Source organism: Anarrhichthys ocellatus, unplaced genomic scaffold, assembly GCF_004355925.1.
Source record: "Anarrhichthys ocellatus isolate YVR2014 unplaced genomic scaffold, GSC_Weel_1.0 scaffold32, whole genome shotgun sequence".
Taxonomy (NCBI): domain Eukaryota; kingdom Metazoa; phylum Chordata; class Actinopteri; order Perciformes; family Anarhichadidae; genus Anarrhichthys; species Anarrhichthys ocellatus.
The window spans coordinates 3,523,867-3,548,472 of NW_022280062.1; the positions used below are offsets into that span (position 1 = coordinate 3,523,867).

General features: G+C 43.2%; 1 protein-coding gene across 26 annotated transcripts in view; it reads right to left on the bottom strand.

Annotated features, from left to right (window-relative positions):
- Positions 1-24,606, bottom strand: part of ptprfb (protein tyrosine phosphatase receptor type Fb) — a 151,660-nt gene that overhangs the window by 83,771 nt on the left and 43,283 nt on the right. For 24 of the 26 annotated variants that reach the window (XM_031865068.1, XM_031865070.1, XM_031865067.1 and 21 more), the window contains exons 2-4: positions 15,075-15,248; positions 3,889-4,034; positions 2,911-3,052 (exon numbers count right to left, since the gene is read on the bottom strand). In XM_031865068.1, coding sequence (XP_031720928.1) covers positions 2,911-3,052; positions 3,889-4,034; positions 15,075-15,174 — 388 coding nt within the window. In that variant the 5' untranslated portion in view covers positions 15,175-15,248. Of the gene's footprint in view, positions 1-2,910; positions 3,053-3,888; positions 4,035-15,074; positions 15,249-24,606 lie in introns of those variants that run through there. The other 2 variants (XM_031865073.1, XM_031865066.1) reach the window with 1 other exon arrangement.

Sequence of the window (24,606 nt, forward strand, 5' to 3'; positions counted from 1 at the left end):
TGAACCGTGGTATTTTAATTATACAGCCTACCTATGAGCAAAGTGAAAGCACGTGTAAAGCTACACCGACATGGCCGTCATAATCCATATTTTGAAGGATTGGCATAACAAAATAAAGAGCCAGTATATGAAAGAATCATAATTAATGCTCGACCTTCCTTTGCTCTGCTAATACCTGTAATCCAGATCGACTTAGTGGTATAATGACTTCACCATTCTCACTGCCTCTCCGGATGAGGGTGCTCACTGTAGTACTTTAAGTCACATGTGAGAAGTGTGCGGCTTTTCTTTTGGAATGCAAAAACAGGAAGTGTATACTTGTGAAGTCATTTTTTCAACCTTTATTTAGGGACGGTTGACATGTTTTTAGGCAACGCATAACTTTGAGCTTTCTGCCCAGGACAGCTACACTCTTCTCTTATTGGTCAGTGGGCAGCTTTACTGTTTCTGTGCCTTGCTCAAGGGCACCACAATGACTGTAATGAAATCATTGAAAGTTTACAAAAAGCTCAGCTGGTTTCTTTTTTCGCTTTCTCCAGATTTTTTTAAATCAATTGATTCCAAACAGCGACATTCTTACGCGACACCGACTGCTACAACCTCCAGGCCACCACCGCCCCATTAAGGAGGAGGATCATTAGTCCCCGTCTGTTTGGTGCTGCCCGAGTGTTTTCTTGTGCACTGCTGCTGATATGAACTTGATGTATCGCTCGGCTACAAACAATAGCCTAAAAATAGAGCCGAGCTGACAGCATTGCTCCGTAAGTGTGTGTGTGCTTGTGTAAGTGAATATTCATGATTCTGTGTGTATGGTGATGCGGTTTCTGTGCATGTATGAACAGGCTCAGAGTTGTCCAGCACATCCTCGGGGTGCTGGAGGAGCAGAGCGGTTATTTTGATTAAATATGATGTGTGGTTCTGTTCTCTACCAGCCTCTGGAAGAACAAGGAACTACTTCAGAGGTTGGAACAAAAAGCAGAACCACTTATTTAAGGAGTGTACTCCTTTATTACATTCAAAAGATGTTCCTCCATTTGTAATTTGATGTATTTTAATACATCAATAATTCAACTGTAATGTAAACTATATGTCCAACCTCATTACATAAATTCCAATTATTTACAGTAGAAAATCAGTATGAAGATATTTTTGGACGACAACAGGTGGAAACAACATCACAGCAACAACCATTATAATATATAAGCTCATATGTTTTGTATTAGATTCCTTAGGCTACTTCCAGCAGATGCAAAACAACTTGGCAATGTTCTAATAAAGTCCGAGTTTGAAATTAAACATCCGTCTCTCTTCACCTACCAAGAAGCCGTTGGCTTACTTTGGCTGTCTGCCACTTCACTCGGAACACGTAGCGTGAAACCGGCTTGCTTGAGCTTGTGGGCTGAGAGCAGCTGTCCACAGCTTTTTTTTTATGAACCTACATTGTTTTGGTTTGTCAGACCAAAACAATGAGCTTACACAGTGGCTCACCTCTGCACAGAAGTGCAAATTCAGGAGTTGACTGGTAGCGGAATCATCAACACTGGAAACCTTTTCTTATGCCGTCCCTCGATTTATTATTATCAAAAAGAATATTGATTGATGCAGCTTTAATGCTGCTATAAATGTATGCACTAGTAAAGCCCAACAGATAAAAGCATGCATCATAAGCTACGCGTCTGAATCGTACTGGACTCCGGGTCGAGCAGCTACAACACTCAGCACGGGATCACAGAGAGAGAAGATGACTTCATGCAAAGCACGTCTGCTGGTGAGAACAGTTGCTCAACGTTGAGTAAGACTCTGTTGCCGTCTCTGTCACGATCTCATTTCATTGATGTGATGTTAGTGCAGTTTGTTTGTGCAGCATTCCTCACGATACAGTGCAAAAGAAGAGCTTTCTCTGCGCAGGAGAAAAGTCCCTTCGGGAAGATTATGCAAGCCGATGATATCATCAAATCAGCGTGGACAGATGAAGAAGAAAAAGGAAGGGCGGGTGTAAGAAAGATGGGATTCAAACGGGGGATGGAGAGGCCGCATTAGAAGGAGAGGGGGTCTGCTTTAATGCCAGTGTAATGGCTGCCGAGCTGCCGAGCTCTGGAGCTTTTTTTCTTGTAAGTTTCTAATGAAATCAACTCCTGCTGTGACTAGCACCCACATGGCAAAATTACAATCAATTAAGGAGGAAATCCATGCTCACAGCTCAGTGATGTGGAAGGCTGCGCAGGGAGCGGTGCGTAAATCGCATACATAACTCTATAGGCAAGGAGGGGAAAGAGGTCCATGGAGGTCAGAGTAGCCTGTAGGCATGGAGGGGAGTTCTTTAAGTGTAGACAAGCGAAAAAACGTTATATATTCATGTAGAGCGTTTTTCTTAAAGTTCTCTGGATAAGCAGGGAAACGCTGACATGTACACGTATATTAGATTTTTCATTATAAGGCTTTTAATGAGGCAATTTATAATTGTTTTATTAATTATGGGGTTACTTTGCTGTTTTCGGACTGACTAACTCCTTGAGATGAAGAGACAAATTAAATATAGTATTATAGCCAATAAATGGTAAATATTTCTTACGGTGTGACTAGATTCCAGGTCCCACATTTTGAATTGCTTAACTGTATTCCATCTTATTTAAAAATGCATTCCTTGCATTTTTTCTCTGACCATGTGGAGATTACATTAAGATAGATCTGCTCCCTCATGACACCAATACCAGGAATCCTCAGCGTTTGCAAACGTTTATGTATGAATTATTAAGCTAAACACTCATACTGGCTTTGGGATGTATTGGAATGAAAGCTTTAAAAAGCAGCAGAAGCAGCAGCAAAGGGAGGAGGGGGGAGAGAAAAGAGTAACAGCAAAAGTAAGATGGAGAAAGAAACCAAGCGAGAAAAAAAAAAGACTTATCTTACCTTCAAGCACTGTAAGCTTGGCGCTGGTGTTGATCTCGCCAGCAATGTTGGTGGCTGTGCACTCGTAAATGGCTTCGTCTCTGTGTGTGCGCAGTGGCTGGATCCGCAGTACGGAGCCCGAGCCGTCATCAAACTCAATCACCTACGAGAGCCACAGCAAAGCAAAAGGGCAGTAATGGTATTTTTAGGGACTTTATTGCAATATATAAATGTTTTCTGCAGCATTATCAGTTTCTAAAAGCATATTTTCATGTCGTGGCGCAGAATTTAGACTTTTTCAGATGTAACATATATGTTCTCACTAAAAAAGCCAAACTTTCCTCTTAAATACAAAAGAGAGACCACTTCGATCTTTAAAGAGAATGATATTATTAAAAGATATCCCAAAACACTGTGGTGTACAGCAGCATATCATCATATCAAGGAATACCAAACAGGAGTATAATCGCACCCCCGGCTCCAACAACTACTTATGCTACAGAGGAAAGACTGGTCCGAAAGAGTGGGAGTTCCCACGTACGGCACTTCCTTCTGTTCGCATGGGTTCAAAAGAAGGAGGGGAAATACATCAAGTAATACATCAAGGGAGTGTATGGCTAGCAGCGGTGGAGCTGAGAAACAGGAGGGGGAAGGATGAGGGTGTGAAAGAGATGAAGAAGACTGTATAAATCAAGATGGAAGGAGATTAAAGAGAAGGGAGGCCTGTCTGGTCTCGCTTGCAGAAGAGAAGAGTTGGTGTGATGCTCAATAATAGGGCAATTGATTGCGTGCGCTGTGTAAACGCTGTGAGTGTGCAAGCGTGTGTGGGTGTGTCTGTGTTAATGAGAGAGGTTTGGAAAAGGCAGTCTGAAGCCCACGCCTGTAATATTTCACATCACGTGTGTTGTGTTTGTGCCAGGTGTATTTATGTTGTAGTTGTGTACACGTGGGTGTTGTATGATCTGTTCACAGATCTGAGAGTCACGCGTGAGTGCTCACCTCAAAGCGCTGGGAGCTGACTTTCTTGCCTTTCTTCATCCAGGTGATTCTGGGTTTGGGCTCCCCGGTGGCCAGGCACACAAACGACGCAACTCCTCCCGAGATGCCCGTCTGGTCCTCTGGGGATTTGACGAAACTTGGCACGCCTGAGGAAGCCGAAGCAAAGAGGGTAGAGGGAGACAGAAAGTGATAAAAAAAAAGAGGGAGGGAGAGAGGCAGGGGAGGAGCAGAGCAGAAGGGAGGGGGAGAGAAGAAGGTGATGTTAGTGCCTACTGCAACTTGGTTATTTATGGGTATCATTTTCTCCACACAAAGGCTAAAACGACAAAACCCACACTGTTTGCCTCGCACACCTGCAGCTCAGTCACGGGAGGAACATCCAGTCTTTGTGTGCCTGCCTGTCACTGTATGCTGTTCAATTCCTCGCCTCTGCTTTGACACGCCATTTGAAACCGCAAAGTTTGTCAAGCGAAAACAATGAAGTTGCGGTTCTAACTCTTGAACATGAGGGACTGCATTAAAGGATAAAACAAGATAAGCAGACTGACTCCTACTCTTCAACAAAAGAAAATGACAGAAAGAAGAGCAAGATGCGGGTAAATTAGACACTGTGGGAGTTTATCAGTTTTTTTAGCATTCAAACTATCTTTGTTTTATGAGGCATTAAAACTGGTTGCATGTCCTAAAATCTAAACAAGGCTACTATATGTTGTGATTCTGAAACCTCAGTGTGACTTCCTACATAAACTGTGTTTACAACAACACAACGGACTACCTTGGTGAACACCTATTGACTTCCCCTGTTTGCCTTCAGGGTGTTTTTACCAAGCGCCACACCCAACATCATTGTGCGCAGTACAATGGAGTGTGTACGTGTGTGTACGTGTGTGTCAGCGACAGCCTGTCTAAGTTGACATGATTCTACCGTAGCTCCACGCTATAGCCGCCGCGCTCTATGCTTTATTTACGGCCTCAGACGTGCCTGACACAATGTCCTCATTACCAGCTCCGTCAGCTCGTGTTTCATCTCCAGAGTCATTAAAGAGGGAGGTGGGGGAACACCTAAACCGCCGTGGTGACGAGCAGACGGCCCCGCGGAGACGCGCACAATAGGGTGAATCATTACGCTGTATACACAGAGGAGACGCCAGCCTTCTCCCTCCGAGGACACGCTGGGGAAAATCCAGCAGTAGCTGCCACCATTGCTTTCTGTTTTATGTGTTCTAATATAACTTTGGTGGGAGACGGGGAGGTGGCGGGGAGGGGGACATAACATTGTACCTTGAATCTTTCTGATATGGATAAGGACTTCAGTGAGCATGCTCTCCAGGTCCACCTGGTCTACCTCTGCCCTCGCTTGGTGAGAGGGTGAGAGAGAGAGAGAGAGAGAGAGAGAGAGAGAGAGAGAGAGAGAGAGGTGGTGGCATCTGCCGTTGTTTAAGAGCTTTCTTCAACGCACAATAAAATATAAACTGAACCGAAAGCATGCAGGCAGAGAAGTGCGCGTGCACACGTAACACGTTAATGTGGGATGATTTTACACATTCAAATGCAGATGGGTGGAGGTACCAGCAGCTGTCTCAATATTTGTACAATCTGACAAGGTTGGGTGTCACAAAGGATTTCAGTTGGCCTTACAGATAACAGTGCAGTTGCACCAGTAAACATACGTATATATATATATATATATATATATATATATCAGTCAAACATAAGTCAATACCTTAATACTGCTCTATACACTTCACATGGGAGAAGATACCGTCTCCTCACCGCTTTAAAAGGAATATTGTAGGAATCAATCTGATGTTGTTTACTCTTGAAATAATACATTTTATGACCTGTTTTTTTTTTTGGGAGCAAGTCACTGTCAAATACCTGTCACGTTAGCAAAAGAGATGAAAGATAACATGGTTCTTTGCTTAAAAAAGAACAATGACGATAAGCCAACAAGGACAAAAACACAATCAAATCCACAGCATTTTACAGAACACTGACAGGCTGAAGTGTGCTGTAGTGCAGTGTGAGTAGTGTGTGAGTAGGCAGTTATGCGTGCTTGGCGATACACCGTAATCCGACACAAGCATACATCCATCTGTGACCTTTGACCCCTTCATAGTACCTAAACCCACCTGACATTTGAATGGTATTTTCGTCCTCCCAGGGAGGACCGCCACCGCGCAGCACTAAATCGTTTTCGGTAGCGTCAGAATGTGACCGTGACACACGCAGGCAGCAGCAGGAGAGCCGTGCTAATGATTCTAACCTGATAAGAGTGTATGCCCGCGCATGCATCTGTGTGTGCTCGGGTGGCGAGTTGGAATCCTCGAGACCTGATTATCAGCGTTCTGACTTCCAAAAGTTCCTGCTAACATCTGTCCATAGCGGCCCCGTTTAAGTTGTGAGGGCTTTCCACGCTGTTGCTGAGACGGAGGATCAGGCCGCATTAAACAGTTCTCGACAAATGCCTCAAAATGAAAGGATGTAAGCTCATGTATATGCCAAAAACATGTAAGTGAAGGAACCACTGGACCTTAGAAATCACAGGGATTTTTTAGGATAAGTGGAAGAAAAGGGGAAACTGGCCCTGGCTGAGCTTTTCCTGTATTAAGCTTCTTAAAAACGTAGTAGATAGTTAACCTTTGACTAAAAGGGGAACATTCGAAGCTGTCCATCGTTAATCCAGATCTCACCGAGCATTCGATCGCAGGTTAATAGTTGCCCTAATACACTCGAAAGGGCAGAAGCATATATTTCTGGACTGAGCACAGTTCCTCCATCACTCTGCCATGACTGGCGGGTGATGATATCAAACTGCTGGGTTTGTCAGTTCTTTTCTTAGAGAGACAAAATCCAGACTCAACCCTTTTTTTTTTCTGCCTGTGTCCCATTTTCCTGGCTGTCAGGCACTTGTCACATGAGCACAATGGCAGGGACGAGGTGGAAAACACGTACACCTACCTATGCAAATCCTTCTCTCAGCCAGTGACTGCGAGCTTTGAGCTGCACTTTTTCTCAGCTTTGATACATCACATTGAAAACTCCGATGTTGACACTCGAGGCTTTAACGCGTGCACTCTCCTCGCTGGCATGTGTAGGAAGTGCTGCCACACCTGTCAGGCCCGGTGTTGGTTGCAAGGTGCCACAATTTCAGGGTTGAGGTCATCGACTCGAATTTACCACATTCTGTTTTTTTTCGCGCTAACAAGATGAATGCGCTGCTCTAATTACTGAGGCTATTGTGTAAACACCTCAGCTGGGTTATAAAAATCAAAGCAGATAAGCATAGCTGGATTACAAGTCAATCATTCAATGTTGGGGTTATAATTACCAAATTAATGCATCAGAAAGATCAAAAAGTGATCCACATGCAAAACATGATGCTGTACACAACAGCAGCATGCCTGGTAGTGGTGGTGGTGAAAAAAAAAGTTGTTAGTAGAGCAAAAAGGCTTTCATGTTACAACTAATGAATGGAGTAAGTTAATCAAAGCGAAAAACAGGCCACACAAGCGAAAGCCTTATTTTGTGGGACTAATAAGTTGTTTCTTGTATGCTACCACACACACAAGTCATGATTATCAAACAACTCATAGGGTTATTAGGGAAATTAATGCAAACCCTTTTAACGCCTAATATTCAAAAGTGTCATACAAAGTGCTAGTTTAGTCTAGCCCTAGCTGTTAGTTGTCACATTTAGCAATTATGCTGTAGCGTGTACACAAAGCAGGTGTATTCTCTCTTATAATCACATGCATGCATATCTGTGTTCGATTGACTTGAAATGTAAATGTGAGGGCAGGCTATTGTGAATATCTGCATAGATATCAGCTTTAGACAGTACCGAGGCTGCTGATTGCTCTGTGTAGGGGGATTAAACAGCTCCTCTCAGTAAATCTAATACCTGCAGCAGTATTTCTGAGGTCTGAGGTCGTTAGAGAGATAAAAAGGTAGGGGGGGGGTTCCCGTACTGCTACAGGTGTTTTAATTCTCACTAGACAGATCTGAAGGTTTTGGGGAAGGGTAATCAGGTACACCTGTAAATGTACCGCAGACAACTTTCTCAAGGACAGCACAAGAAATTGGGTCGGATGACTAAACTCATGAGGGTCATATTTCAGCACAAGAACAGAGCGTTTAAGAGACTGGATAAAATGGAAAGTGGTTTACTCAAATATTTTTTGAAGACAGTGTTTTGCTGTTCTGAGCAGCGTAACTGTTTGCTATACTTCCTGAGCAGCTTTACGGTTTTCTCTTTCATCCTTGTCAGGGGCCTCAGAGCTTGTAATAAATGCAGAGACAGCAGGGAGAGTTGCGTAAATGGCACTTGTGTGGCTAACAATTAGTGTATTCCCAAGCCTGCCACAGGGCCCGGTGAGAATTACTCTGCGGTGTAGAGTATCAGGGATCGATACACACGCGGCAGAGGGAAAACCATTAATTCTTATTAATAATAGATTAGCAGGTTATCATTTTCATGAGGCAACACTTAGTGGAAATTTGTCTGATGGCATCAGCACTGGTTGTATTAATGGAACACTTCCATTAAGGCCTTTTCGGGCCATTAGCAGGCAACTTGTTTGCAATTAATTCCATATAAAGCTGCCTCCCCTGCAAGTTATTTACCCCAATAAAGTCAACTGCACTTCAGGCTGTTTGTTTAAACGAATAAACATCATGTTTGCTATCTGCACTTCTCTTTTACAGCTGAACACCAGGCATTGAGCATTGTGTTAACCCCCCCCCCAAATGACACTTGTACACAGTAGATGTTAGAATTTATGCTGACAGACCATCAAACTGAATTATATGGAGCAGAGTTGGCCTCTCCTTGGTCCATGTATCTAAGGTCAACTTGATTTATTTTTATTATCTCAATTTAAAATGTTATCTCTAATCTGTCAAATTGAGTTCACATTAGAGATAGCAGAGCAGCTGATATTGTGCACACCAGCTCCTCCACTATAGTTCCCCTCACTGTGAACTAGATACACATATACTGTATATATAATATATAGAGTAAGGTGAGTGAGACATAGTATGAATGTTTTCAGCTCAGATAATTAGGCCTAAAGCTTTAGCATCAACTTATAGATACAAAGGTTCAGTATTTTCACCTCGCACCGAGAAGATCCTGGTTTCTGGGTGATTTCTTATTTCCCTGCATGTTTGAACAGGTTTTTGCTGGATAGTCCAGTTTTGTTGCACTACCCACTCCCACTCATTGACAATCGGTTCACACTGCATTCACTCGTCATAAAAGAGAACCCCCCCAAAAAAAAGAATGATAGCGTAGTGGCGGAAGATTGATGGAGCTTTTAAAGCATAATCAGAACTTCAGTGAAATCGCAAGAGCAACACCATTCATCATCGCTGAGAGACTGTACTCAAGACAACATATCTAAACCTATAGAGGAGAAAAGAAAAACATCAAGCTTTCAATACCCTGGTGGACCATGAAGACGGGCTTTCTATCACGCCTTCCAGCCTTCAGTGAATTATTCAAGACAGCGGAGAAGAACAAGAACTCTAAGTGCAATTACCCATCAGTCCTCTCCTCCCAGTGTGAGCAGCATTAATGTAATGGCTTTCATCTTCTCAAGCCGATTATAAACGAAGGAGGCATCTCTCAAGTCTGCTCTCTCTCTCTTCTTATCTGTCAGTCAATAAATGACATTTGAAGAAAAATTGGCGACCAATGCCTGGAGTGGACATTTAAAATGAGCTGTTTGAAAGACATGCAAGGATAAATGCTTCAGTGTGTAGTTTTTGATGGTGATGGTGAGGAGGTGAGTGTTATTTGTTATCACACAGTTGAGAACGTGAGGTTTTATATTACTTGGGGATAGAGATGGAACGATACAGGATTAAATCGCAGGTCATGGAAAGAAAACAACACTCACAATAAGTTGATCGTGGTGAATTTCCATTATTGGGATCAGCGTGAATATAGTCAAAGCTGTTTAAGAATACACTCACTCAGGAAAAATATGCTATTTTAATGAACATGATGGTTATACAATGAGGGCAAAGAATACTTCATGTTTTACAGTTGCTCTTCTCAATGCTAACACCCATAATGTATTGCTGGTTGGAGACTGACCATATCATTATCTGAGTGGATGGTCTGCCACACAATGGTGACAATGCAAATGTGAAATGCTAAATCTCTCTTTGTCTCCAATGTCCAGGATGTTAATGAAGTACGTGGCCCTCAGCTACAAGACGAGCCAGCTAACGTCTTGGCTGAACTGCACAGCTCGTCTGCATGAACCCTGAGGCTACATCACCACCCATGTTCCTTTCATTCACTTGATGAAACATTGTCATGAAACTAACCGTTTTTTTTTTCCCATTCTGAAACTGTGAAGGACTGACTGACTGTAGCATTTGCAGGCATGTGTGGGTGGGTAACAAAATGCGAAGAAGGAAAAGAAAAGCACATTTTGAATGCGGCTTGAATATGCAATAAAGCATATAGCATGACATCTTTGTAATGGAAATCCAAGCTACTCTGTAAAGTTGCTGTGGGAATACGAAAGGAAATTCGGGGGAAATGATTGGGGGGGGTTGTTAATGCAGCTGGGTGAAGTCCAATGGTCACCTTGGCTCGTACCCTGAAATTAATAGACCAGATTGGAGAAAATGTTAAGTGTGTTAAGTGATCCTGGGAGGGGGTTGGTTGGGGGGTTCGCCGCTGAGATGGATCCTAGCTTCTCCCATTTTGGGGTTGGCTCATCATCCATCACCACGCACCCCCGTGCGACCCCACTAACCTCATTAATTTGCCTCCCCTAGATTAGCCCTCCCTCAGAGACCACAAAGAGCCCCTACCATTGTTCTCGACGGCTCACCCACACGGCCCTGAGGTCTCAAGTAATTCAACTCTCCACGAGGCAAAATTGAGGGAGAAATTAAATTATGTTACTGTGGGGACATAGAACAACGGAGAAATTCTGGCTTTACTCCAGCAGGCTCTTCGTTGCTTCCCTTATGATTTGGCATCTTTGAAAAGCTCCGGTGACCATTTACACATGGAGAAATAATGCTTTATGCTGCAACATGTCCGCTGGCTGATTGGGGTGAGTTGCCTTTAAGTACATCTTGGAGGATGCTCCAACAGTGAACAATACTTGTGCCTGTACATTACGATAGTATGTCCTATTTAATGCCAGCCATCTTGAAATTCCCCAATCTCAAAAACAGCTGTATGGGCACAAATCAAATCCTCATCAACCCTTCAAAATCTCTGGTGATATTGGATGATCAATTCAAAGTAGCAAAACATTAAGTGAGAATGTAATAGTTAACGATGGGGAATTTACGTGTCTTTTGTCAATACAGCCATCGTTATGAACCAAGACTTTAAATGTCTTCCTCCATCTGTCCTTTTCCGGAGGGACACCAGCGGTTCTTGTCATCAATGCCCAATCCGGGACACAGCAGAGGGTTTGGGTGACTGCCTCTGGCTCTGCTATTGAGCTCCCTAATTAAACTATTAATCTCACATCATTAACCCCCGATGACCCTTTCCTCCATCCATTCTGACATTGCTGCACTGGCTTATGAAAACAACTTTCCATCAAATCTCCCCAACCTCTAAATTGTGTTCTTTATCTTGCAGGTGTTTTTCCACACACACACACACACACACACACACACACACACACACACTTCTTTCTCGGAGTGCATTTTCTGTTGTTCAGTTGTCCCTCCTCTTCATCCTCTCTCCATGTGCCTGTCTGTATGATGTGTGTGGACCACAGCTGTGCGCTAACTGCATTACTCTCCAAGTGGCTCTCCAAGGTGGATATGGTTACTTTTAATTAAAAAAGAATCAATTTTCTATCCCTGTCAGTTTTTGAACTGGGTGACCATATGGACACTAAAAAATGCAATCCAATTTCTAGTCCCCCCCGTCCCGTCTGGCCACCCCTCTCCAAACCACTTTGGCACTTCAATCACATTAGTCCATTGTAGGAACTTTATAAATTGTCAAATCAATCAATTGCACTTGTCTTGTGGGCTGTTCTTTTAAGATATTGGTATTACCTGTATATCTACCATTGGAACTTCTTAGCAGTTTATCCATTGGTCAATAAAGAAACACAACAGCTCAAAAAATACTAACAAACTACAATTAATCGATTGGTGGTACGTGGGGGGGACATAAATAAGACACTCAAAGGTTGCGGCATGCGGTTTGTTGTAAAACGTCCCGTTAAACTTGTTAAGTTAATTATGGTCCCATTGTAATCCTCCTGCCACGGGGAGTGAAAAGAGCAGGCTTGGACACAAAGGGCCCGGTGGTCTTGCACTAAAAGCCACCCAGGATTATAACGTGAGAGGCACGAGAAGAGACACATACATCAAAAGCTTATTAAAGCCAATGAAATAACTCACAATGGCAGCACTACAAAAAGATAACCATTACATTTATGTGCTGGGTATGTATGTCTTTGAGGCTGACCTTCGTGGAGCAGGAGGCCGTACAAAGAGCTGGTTGATTAGGCCGAGCTCCCCGGGGATCGATGAGACGTCTGCGATCAGTACTCAGAGTAATCGCCCCGTATTGCATGCCTACTCAATGACGATGTAAGATGAACGACGTTACAGGGCTCCTACATTGATATGGCTGCTGGAGGATTTCTTGTACTTATTTGTGCTTCTAAATCATTATGAATTGTACTATTTTGAGTGTTAACAAACAAACATTAGAACCTTTGAAATGTAGCCACCCTAAACCAGCACACAATGCACTGTGAATGGAATAACATATACTTTCTTTATGCATTGCCTGCTGAACATTTTCAAGGAGGAGACAAGGACACCAGACTGAACCCATGTAATCAGAATCTTGCCAGGCACCCCGCCCATAATATCTGTCTGGTGTCTGTCCTGTAATACAGGAAATCCAAACCAGAACTATCAAGTTCACATAATTAAGTTGCATCAAAATTGCAGGCTGGATGAAATGCACACAACCCTGCCATTAGTGGTAGGTGTTATTTTTTGCCCCCCCGACGGTCTTATTTTAATTCTATATCTGTTTGCTTTGCAGTCTGGGAAATAGCAGGTCTAGGCATTTCCCTATGTGTGCTTAGATAAGACTACAACCACAGGTTAACCTGGGACCAGAGCCAGGCTTCTCTAGAAGTCTACACGCTTGTTTTATCTTCCCTTTAAGCTGAAATTCCATCTTTTCTCAAGTTCCTCATTTATCTCTGTGTGTTTGGGTGGATCGTCAATGAAAGTGCTTGTGCCCGCTTGTCAGGGGAGAGTATCTTTGTCTCTTAATTAAAATGCTTGGCTCAGGCTTTTTATCCGTAAATGATATGATTACCCGAATTTGAGACCAGGGCAATCTTGCTCTCATGGAGACAGAGAGCTAAAAAGGACTATGTATTTACAAAAGTAAAGATAGTGCAGAACATTGTCCAAACTAATCCATTGTTCATAAAACTGAACACAGTAGAATACAAGCTAGCTAGCTGTTTCTAGCTGTGTGAGATTCTTTAGATACCTCTGTATTGTTTGGCTACTGAATATAAATACAGGCATCAAATATTGTAGAAAAATACAAAATATGTTTTAAATTTTTTAAACAATTTTAAATTACTTGTAGCTCAACATAGATAAAAAACAGCACAATAGCAGCACAGCTTAATAATCACAGACTCGTCCAAACTCTGGGCCGCACTGCACTTCTGACAGACTCTGCAAGCCACATGCCATTCACTATTTTTATTAATTTAGCTTTTTGTTAAACAAACAAAATAGGTGAGAAATTATGCAGTATCTGATTAATATGGTGGAGCCTGCGATGCCCGTGGCATTACCTTTTTTCCCTTTATGATCTCTTAAGAGCATATGCATGTGAATCCATTCTGTGCATTCCCTTGATGGCAATTAAAAAGAAAGAAAAGAGGAGCACAGGTACACAACATAACATGACCATAAACAAGCAATAAAGAAATGACTGACACTGCAAATCTTGCTTTGTCAAGGAGAGTGCCATGGCAATAATTCACTGTCCAAAAATAGTCTTACAGTTATTTTATGTATTTCCTCCTGACAATTAATTATCAGAAATTCCTACTTTATTTGAATTCTTAAGAAACTGCTGTTATTCCGAGTTTTTTATTTTTTATCAGGATACAATGCCTCCATTGTATTCTGATAAAAAAAATAAAAACCTTGGAACCAGACGTATTGCAACATCTATCAAGTCTTACTTGATTTGGTCCGATCACATTACAGGCTGAGCAAAGACAGTCTTGCCAGACCACAAGAAAAGAAAAGAAGACAGGAGGGCAAAACTTTTCTGCAAGGTCAGGTTCACACTGATACAGTGGGAAAATCTAGACACACCGAAAGAGACAAAGATGACAACACAGGGCTGAGTGAGACAAGGCAAAGGGTAAAGAAAAAACAAATCCTACTGGACCCATGTATGAGAGCACAGGGCAGTTGGCGTGCTCGGTTGGGGGAATGGGAGGGGTTGGGGTATAATTGAATTACAGTGACCCCGTGACAGCACTATAGGTGGAGTCATGTGCTGAATTATATCTGTCCCTGACCCCGTCTTCGGCGGGGCAGTGCTTCTTGGCCGCTCCCGAGACCCGAAGGCAGAGCAACAGTCACGCATCTTTCTGAGCGCCTTCTTCCAGCCTAAAGCGTCATTCAGGTCGACAGACAGACGCAGAGGCTGATGGAGCATCACTCTGTGCACTGTACGCTTATTTTTAGCCCTCTATGCATTGGGACATGCATTAGACGCGCTGCTATTTATGTTTGTTGGAATCCACCAAAGACACAGAATGTAAATTCAATCTGTATTCTATTTTAAATGCACTGCACAGCATAAAATCGTGTTCTCTGTGAATGTGCAACAATGTAGTGGGTTAAATATCAACTAAACATTATACTGTGAGTCTCTTTAAACAAGGTAAACGTCTACAAAAGGGGCTGCATTTATTCAACTGATCACTAGGTAATCTAATACACCTGAAAGTAGTCTAAAATACAGTGCTTTTTACCCTCCCATTGTGTTTGATTGTTCACCATGTGTGTCGTAAACGAGGGCCTTAAAATCCTCTTACTGTCAAAATACTTGTAAAGCTTAAAACATAATCAGATTGTGCAGGAAGCAAGGCAGGCCTCCACAGGTGAGTGGGGTTACTTACTGTCTGCCTGCGAGGACAACACCATGCAGCTGAGTAGAAGCAGGAACGGCAACGCCTCTCTGGGCAGGAGGGGCACTGCCAGGTGACTGTGAGGCCCCATGTTCCAAGATGGCACTGCTCCCTCCTCAGTCCCAGCTAGACACGTCCCACTCTGACAGGATCAAAGACTAACACCTGGGAGAGAACAGGAGCACAGAAACATTAGTATTCAAACCCCACTATATATTTGCATATATTTGAAGGAGCATAATAACACAGTAATGCGGGGATATCAAACGCAAGTCACAAAGCAGAAGCAGAGGAGTTGGAAATGTTTGCGTGTTTGTAAGAAAAAAACCCTCACCCTGCTCTTGTAAGACAACAACAAGATCTTTGGTCGCGATCAACAAGGCGCCCAATACTAAGAACAAAATCCTGCTCGGGGCAGATGAAAATACAAGTGGAGCAAACGTAACACGCAAACTACATCAGCAGAAGAGTTAGGGAACAAAATGCAGTGCGGTGCAACAGAGAGAAATCATGGGAGGAAATAGCAGGAACCAAAGGGGAGGACAGAGCTCAGCATTAAGCTCCTCAGCCATCCTCTCACACAATGGGGATCAGTTGAACACCCAGAGGACCTCCTGAACAGGACTCCCTAAGGGCCGCCGCCCACTTAATGTTCCCCATCAAGAAATTGAAAACGGTGTCTTCCAGATGGGTTCAAATCACACTAAGTGCCATGATCTCATAACATGACAACATATATGTACATTTACATACAATACAACACAACCCAGGGGGGGGGGGGGGGCATGGTTGGTCAACAAAGCAGCAGCAGGTGCACCACAAATGAACCATAATTAACAGAGCAATAAAACAGAAAGCATTGCTCCATTGCCTTAAGTAGTGGGTGGTCACACACAAACAAATGCTGCCCCTCAGATTAAATTTATTATTATTATTATTTTTAGGATTAGATTTAGTGTAGGAAATGACTTAGCCAGCTGATAAGATTTGGACGTATGACCTTAAGTTTGTTATAGCCCGCAGTTTCGATGTCTAATGCTGTTATAAACATAGTGACTGTGTATCCCCATAAATTGAGCTAACTAAATTGCTTATCCCTACACTCTTGCCCATGGCCATCTGTGATGAGTAATCATAACGCTGTTATGAAGACCACAATATGGTAGAGGATAGATATCTCTCTTTTGATGGAAATAAAGCAGCATCTCCAGAGGACTTCAAAAGAAATTTACAAAAATGAGAAGAGTTTTTAAAGTTTCAAAGTAAGCCTACTTTTGTCTTCAAGGGCTCCTTGACAATGATTCTGTTCAAAGCTTTGACAAGAAGCCTATTGGAACTGAATTGAAAACTTCCTCGGCTCGTCTGCTCCGTCTCACTGTCGAGTTTATAGTGGCGACCGAACAATACTGATTGCTGATATTTGTGAAAAGAGAAAGAGAGGCGCTCGCAATGTGGAATATCTGGAGGCTTGCCGGGTGGCTAGTCAGCTTTCGTTCTATTCAGTTCAGCTAAATAAGTCAGAGTGTCAGATACACAATGCCTCCAGTATCTTGAGGTAAAGAAAACCGTTCCATTCTTAAGCCTGTGGAGGTGTTGAGTAGCCCATTACTCATGTGGCTACTTCAATGCGTGTGGAAACACAGGGGAAAGAAACGCAGACGTCGGGCAACTCTTCGACCACCCTCTTTGTGAAACAGAACCACGGTAAAACACTGCCAGGTAGAGATCTGAGGAAAGCTAAATTTCAATAGGTTCCTTTTTTCTTCTTGGCCGAGTAAAGCGATGTGAAGGAATGGTATGCGTGAGTCACGGTGTAGGGGCCTCACCTGAGCCCGGCTGCAGACAGGTATCATCGACGGTCAGCTCTTCATCAGATTGTCACTCGTAGGAATGTGCCTCTGGGCATTCATGTCTACTTAACTGATGCAACACACCTTGCATCTAAGGAATTTCCAAACACTGTGTGCAGCTGACATCATCTATCGCCAGTGGAAGTTCAAGCTGCGATTGTATCGAGCTGTATTATACATCTCCCTGCATGTGGACTTTTGAGAAATACCCACAAAGTAATGACGAATAAATTGAACACCTTCTGAGATTCCCTTGCGTCCTCACCTTCACTGCTAATGAGAAAGCAGCTCGTTGTTGCTGTGTTAAGCTGTGACAGTCTGGAAAAGACAAAGAAAACACAAATACAACCGCTCAGGGTGCCAAAGAGCTGGATCCCACCCCCACTCTGCAACCAGGATTACAGACATTTAGGCCTCATTTCTATTTCAACCTAATACCCCAAGTTAGCTTTTGCAAAACGGGTGTAACTCACATCAAGTTTGTTGGCTGACAAATTTGTTTTGACACTCATCTTTTTTGTACGCAACGTTGGTTCATGACGGCGGGTAGAGAGAGGGAGCGAGCCTGATGGAGTTGGCCACTCGCCGTGCTCCCAACCCTTGGCGGTGGAGGGATATCTTTTACAGCAGATGCCAGAGAGAGGCAGATGCTTTTCATCTTCAATGAGACAAATTCCTCGAGCGAGGTTTATTCTTTATTTATATAGCTGCTTATTTATCTCGTCGCAGCTCGGTGCCTACGCAAATACTACGGGGGAGACACTCGCCACAATGTGCATTTGTGCTACTGCGAGAGGGACAGGACACCAACGTGGAAACGGTGCAGTGTGATCCAAAATCTGAGGCAAGTGTCTCAGTAACACAGGAAACATTGTTCGCAACTACGTGGGAGCGCGAGAGAAAAACAAACAATCGGAACACGTAGGGGCGGATGGCTGGCCTTGTGAGATTGTATGTGAATCCTTCTGTCTCGTCAGTGACTTCATTCTGAAGCCTGGTTAGTGCACAAGTAAGAGAGGAAAGGGTGCGTGACGGAGGAATAGTTAGCGCTGCGTAATTGCGGCTACAATGATCATCCAGATTATTCCGCCAGAAATTGACAACCTAATTAATTAATAATCACAATAATTAGTCAGGATGAATTCGGGAGCTTATTTGGTTTACAGCTAGAGTAGGTTTTCAAAATGAATACAGTTTGAAACTGCAGTGCATGAACTAAATGAATGTTTTATAAACCAGTATGCCGAGATGGACTGAAGTTCTACATATTTCTTAGATTGCAAATGGTAAAATTATGGCATTCTAGCTAAAAAAATGTATTCATTACTCAATTGTGTCTGGCAGTGCCTCCTTGTTAAAGCAAAATAGAGATTTCTGGCACAAAGGTGCGCTGAGGAGAAAGCTCCAGAAACACTCTTTTTGTTGCATTCTTGTTATTTTATGGGATTTGATTTTGTCCTAACCAATCAGTTAGCACAGTTAGCCGGGTTTATGGGGAACACGAATTTGGTTTACTTAGATGAAGAAAATTATAGACAAGACAAAGTCAAACATTTGTTAGTTCCCTCCAGCTCATCATCACTCGTAAGTTATTTAATAAATCCAAGCTTAGAAGCTTCGTAGGCTCATGATTAGCTAATGTTTAGGAACAGCTGTTCTGAAACACTTAACAAAATGTAAGATGTAGTAGGTGATTAGGGCTAAACACAATTCATGGCGTAGCATTGGGTTTTGAGCCAGTTTGTCAAGATGTTAAGATCATGGATCCTATATCTAGAGAAAGAGTGGCTCCATTGTATCTAAGCACACAGAAACCATGAAAGAGAACAGAAGGTTATTAAATTAACACCGCTGTTGAAATAACTCTTAGCCACTCGTCATTTAGGAAGAGGACTTTGGAGTTCTAAGTAATGCAGTGCGTAACATATATTGTATATATATATATATATATATATATATATACGCTCACTAATAGATCACTAAGGTGAAGTAATTAACAAGAGAACAATGGTTTGTGAACATCCTAAACTGTAAAATTGCAGAGGACAAAGGCGCTTTTTGAGTGAAGGGAATAAACAGCTATCCTGTTTGCTTGCTTGCCACCCACATCAGGTGCCTGTCACTCAAGCCATTAACCCCAGTGTGTGTGTGGCAAGGGAGTGGCCACCCATACAGCGTTGGTTGTCTTACAAGCAGACAATGGTGAGATGAAACGAGGCCCAGCTGCGCAGAGAGCGTGCAGAAGCTGAGTAAACACTACCATTAAACTAACTGCAGGTAGCATCTCTGCACTCCGTCGTTTCCATCCCCCCTACTCATGTTCTCTCTTTCTCTCTGTTCGGGGGGGGGGGGGGGGGGGGGGGGGGGGGGCTGAGATATATGGCTAGCAGTGTGGGGAGCTAATCATGGCTGCCTCTGGAGGTGATAAACCCAGACCAGAGGGGTTTGTGTTGGCCCAGCCTGCAACGGCTCCATAAACACAGTTACAAGGTGAATTTCGACAGCAGTGTTTTGGCCCCTGATTAGTTTTCCATGCCCTAGAAAGCTCACCCGCACAAGTCTGTGCTCTTTTTTTTTTTACCTCAGGCCTGAACACCCACCATAAGACCCCAGGAGAATTACTGCAAGCCGACGAGCCCCGTAATGTAAAATGAAAGTGCAAAGTTACAAAATGAGGTTTTCCCTCCGACTCTGAAAGCCTTTCTGTACACACAGACTTGATGGTGCATGTCGTTTTTTTTTACAGGGCTGCAACGAGGCCCCCGCATTGAGATTCAAGAGTAATGTCCTGTGACCTATCAAGTTTTACAGCACTTTTGTTTACAAGCTGATTCCACAGAGTTAATTGTTAACGCCTTACTGCCGAGAAGACGACTGAGAGACTGAAAAGGCAGCTATAACAGATAAATGCACTTCCTTAAGTTGAGCAATGGAAAGTAAGCATCACGCTGATTATGCTGACCTACAATGAAAGCACTCGTGTAATAAATCACACGGTTAAGTGTCCACTCGTGTGGATGACTCAAAGAAGTCCATCAGGTAGTTCATTACAGTCAATTCAATAATTATGTATAATAATACTACATCCATGTCAAATATAGACATTTACAACACATGACACCGAGTCTCCATGACGCATCGTGATGCAATCCGTGACACGCGAGTGTTGGACTTATTAATGCAGCAGGCACCCAATGCCCTCGAACTTGCTTCTCAACAGAATGCAAAGACCACAGCACATTGGCTTCACCCATTTGATACAGTGTCGATTGGCATTTAGTCTGGTTGAGTGAACATTTAACAAAACTCAAGCACCTCCATAAATTGCCACTGAAGCGGGGATTTACAATCACCTCTGGGGGGGGGCTACCAATCTTTTTCGGCTGCAAATCAATCTTGAAATGAAAGGTGATATGTATTACACTGATATGTATTACACAGAGTAGAAGAGACATACCAGAGTGCCACTTCCATTTGAATTTATTGGAGAGTGATTATTGGCGTTGTCGAGCGGCAGAGCAAGGAGAAAATGGCTCGCACTACAAAGTGCCGGGCAAAGGGCCTGCAATAAATCAGAAAAAGCCTGCTCAATGTAAAACAGACATTCATCAAATAACAGCAATGCTCTGCATACCTGGAGCAACAGAGGGGATGAAGCAGCTTTCTGTAAAGTAGCAGCGACATTAGGAGCATCATTTCTTAAACCAGGCTTGTATTCTTAGGATGTCTTTGTTGACATCCTTAAAGTCTGGATCTCAATTTTGGACATTTATATTTGATATCATTGGAAAATCATGGAGAATGATAAAATAACAAAGCTTTTGTATTCTATTCAGGGTCTCTGAAAATGTTCACAGCCAACAGCCTTGCCCCAAGTTCAAAGACTGAAATAAAGTTTAAATATCTTTGTGTTTACAATGTAGAGAGTTCTACAAATGAATTACTGCATAATTAAGAATGATTCTGTGCTATGGCCAAACATTAAAGTGGCATTAGAAACTGAGACACATTCTCAACGGCAGATGTGCGTATATATCAAAAGGAAATTCACACTGTCAAGCAAGAAAGATGGGAAAGACGTCACCACTTGATGGTTTGCCTTGCAGACAGATGGTGCCATAAAATGACTAGGCAGGCAGCACAGAAGGCATGGAGCCAACACCCCCCCCCCACACACACACACACACACACCCCCACCACTCCCTCTTAACACCACGACTTCAACTCCCCCACCCCCTGGGCAGAAAGCCTAGTCTCCGCCAGTAAAAGACAAACAGAGTGAAGGCTTGTGAGCAGCAAAGATGAGCAAATGCAGAGCTCCGTAGATCAATAGATGACCAAACGGCTCAGCTCCAACCAGGGACACATCATGGTGGGATCCTTTAGCAAGCGGAAAGAGCAGGCATATGAGAAAAATGAAGCAGTAGGACGGGAACACAAAACAAACTGAAAACACACGGTATAAGCAGGGCTTCTCACCAGTATCGCCCAACGAACCGCCACTTTCTCTTTGTGTACATTCATCTTCAACAGGTGGCTCTTAGGTCGGGGTATTGGGCCCATCTCATATGAGAGGGTAGGACGGGGGCTTTTGAGGGCTTCGTACTATTCAGCAGGTGTCTACACTGTTCTAAATCAATTACCTCCAGTGAGTCAGTGCTTAGGGTGGGGGGGTATTGTAAATCAGCTTGGTGTCAGGCCAGATTAGCTCGGAGCGGAGCTCTTTTGGCCAACGGGGACCGTCCCGAGGCCTGCATGAGAACCGAGCTGTGGCCTCAGTGCTCAGTGACAGAGCAGCAACAATACTTTGTACTAAGGTGGGGCTATAGGAGGATGTATGCTGTGGGACCGCTGTACCCTTTCCATCCCTTTGATGGAGTATGTCAGTATGTCTGGTAATTGGAGAAAATGATGCAAATCAATGGGTAGAACAGCTTTAAAGCAATATTGGATCAATGGTTCCTTGTGGTTGTTTTATCTAGGAGTTTACCCGTATTGCACGTCCCAACGTTGTACACACGTTTACATTTTCACAGTGATTACGATTTGCCTACTCATACCAGGAAAATTCAAATTACACACTGCATTGGCTAGGAGTAAAAATAAAAGTGTCCATTCAGTGGCTCATGGGTCCTGAGTGGATGGTTTGTGCTCGTGAGCAGCCCATTATCTCTATGCATCCTTTTAAGCAAATCTAATTCGGAGGAACTGTTATGTCAGCAACGATATCCACTAAGCACGGAGGTGAGGACACGCCACCGTAGCCTACATTCACTTCATAGCGCAGACGTCTTTTCATACTATACTGGATGGTTTTGGCTTGTTGAAACTGCATATTGACACAATGGTTTTTATTATTCCACTCTACAACAGAGCATGTAAAAGACACAGGGAAAACAAGCCTCTGAGGTCCAAGGTACATAGTAACAAACCCAATGTTTACACAGGGAGGGGTTAGACTAACTAAGGCTGGGGAAAGCACTTCCTCTATAACTAAGCTTTTTCTTTTTTTGCGGGGAAAAGAAACATTGGACCCGATGGTGTCAGTGGCGAAGCACAAGGTTCTATTTACAAAGGAATGAAAAGAAGAAATGAGAAATGTGTTTGGAGGAAGCTAAAGGCAGACGTAACATGCTATTCTGAGAAACAAAAAAAACAACAATGTGTTACACAAAGGAAAAACCAAGACTCCTGGTCTACCTGAAACCGTTCAGCCCCAACAGATTTAACACGGGTTAGTGGCCATTGCAAATGAGGAAAAAAAAGAGGATCTTCAAGTCCTAATCCTACTTCTTTCCTGCTTTTCATTCCAGACAGCTATCGTCTCAGCCCCTGTCTAACTAGTAAAAAGAGGCACATTCTAATAAGCCATTCTGTCTTTCTGTCCAACTGTGTTTCCTCCCCTCTCTCTCTCTCTCTCTCTCTCTCTCTCTCTCTCTCTGGCCATGTCTCCCTCTCTGTCTGAGCCACGAGCCAGTCTGTTGGAGCAGATGGAACCATATATCCCCATCGCTCTCCGGAGGCACGGGGATTTAAAATGTAAAAGAGACGAGTGCGGAATATGCAGGGCCGAGTCGATAAAGGCCGAGAGAAGTAGGGACTTTCAGCGTCTCCCTTTGTTCATCAGAGGCTACATCTTTGTAGTTTATTGCTCTACAGGACAAAACTCTAAACTCACCACGAACCTGGCATGTCTGTCCCTACTGAGTGTTTAATCCAACATTCTGTCCTACATGATGTGAGCAGCGAAGGGAACAATCAACTGGCAACGAAGGCAGACGACCAAAAGTGTTCTTGTTTCGATAGAAAATGAATCTAAACCTCATTTACCAACAAACTAAACAAACATGAAAACAAAAGGTTGTTTTATTTACTAGAGCTGAAAACATTATTTAATTAATAAATTAGTATACAGAACACGCATCTGCAAATATTTTGATAATCAACTATGATTTCAGTAAATTATAAAGACAGTGTGTCATACAGTCTGTTTCCAGCTTCCAACTTGATTTTATTTTTTATATAAAAAACACAACTTGAATATATTTGTTTTTTTAGAACATGTTGCTTTAGAAATCGTTTATGCTCATTTTTCAAATACAAAAAACGGATTCATCAATAATAAACATGAATAATTAGTTGCAGCTCTAACAAAAAACAAGTCAAGATCAGAATTTAATAAACCAACTGATGGCTGATGATCAGCCAGAAACAAACAGGAAGGAATTTTCTCCTGAGGCTTTGGCTTTTAGTTCCATCGGACGAAAATGTGGTGTCAGACCTGGCTTCCCTCTCAGGTAATGAGAAAGTATCCGGACCCTGTATCTGTCGTCTGGGAGAAGATTCTGCTTCGTCCTCCATCTCTGGGTGGCAGGTTGACAGACAGGAAGAGTGAAGAACAACAGGCAGAAGAGGGCGGGAGCAGTACAATCGATCCCCAGCTGACTAGCGAGGTCCATTATACTGACAGGCCAGAGCCACAACACGAGGACTTGCAGTCCAACAACGCCCTCATTACTACCTATGAATCTCTCACTGGGAACAATCTCTTTCTCTCTCTCTCTTGCGCTCTCAATCCCTTCTACAGTACATCTCCCTGAGCGCAGCATAGGCCTCAATTTCACTCTGTCAATCTGATGAAAACGTTTTCAAAAGACGTAAAAGCCACACTTAAGCCTCTGCACTTAGCTCGGTGTACCAGGCAAGCAGTGGATACAGAACAAAGATGACACGGGGTAATACACTGTTCTTCAGAGCAATGTTCTCAAGACAAATGCAGCCTAAATGTATATTTAAGCCTGTGCAATCTGGAAGAAATTTCAACTGTCTCCGAGGGTAAACCTCTGCCATATGAAACATTTCTCTCACTATCGCCCTGTCTTTCAGCTACGCTATCTGCTCTCCTCGTCCTCTTTCCCTCCGACATACCCTCTAGTTATTCTGAAATCCTTAGTCCTGGCAAGACTTATTCATACGCTCTCTCTCCTACAACCAACCCTCTTCCTCACAGTATAGCTGCAGATAGGCTTTACCTGCAGCTGAGGCAGCCTCCAGACTATCAATTACCACTGTGTAGAGTCACTGTTCTGCAGCTTGGCTAACAAGGCATGCACACACACACACGCTCACACACACACACACACACACACACACACACACACACACACACACAC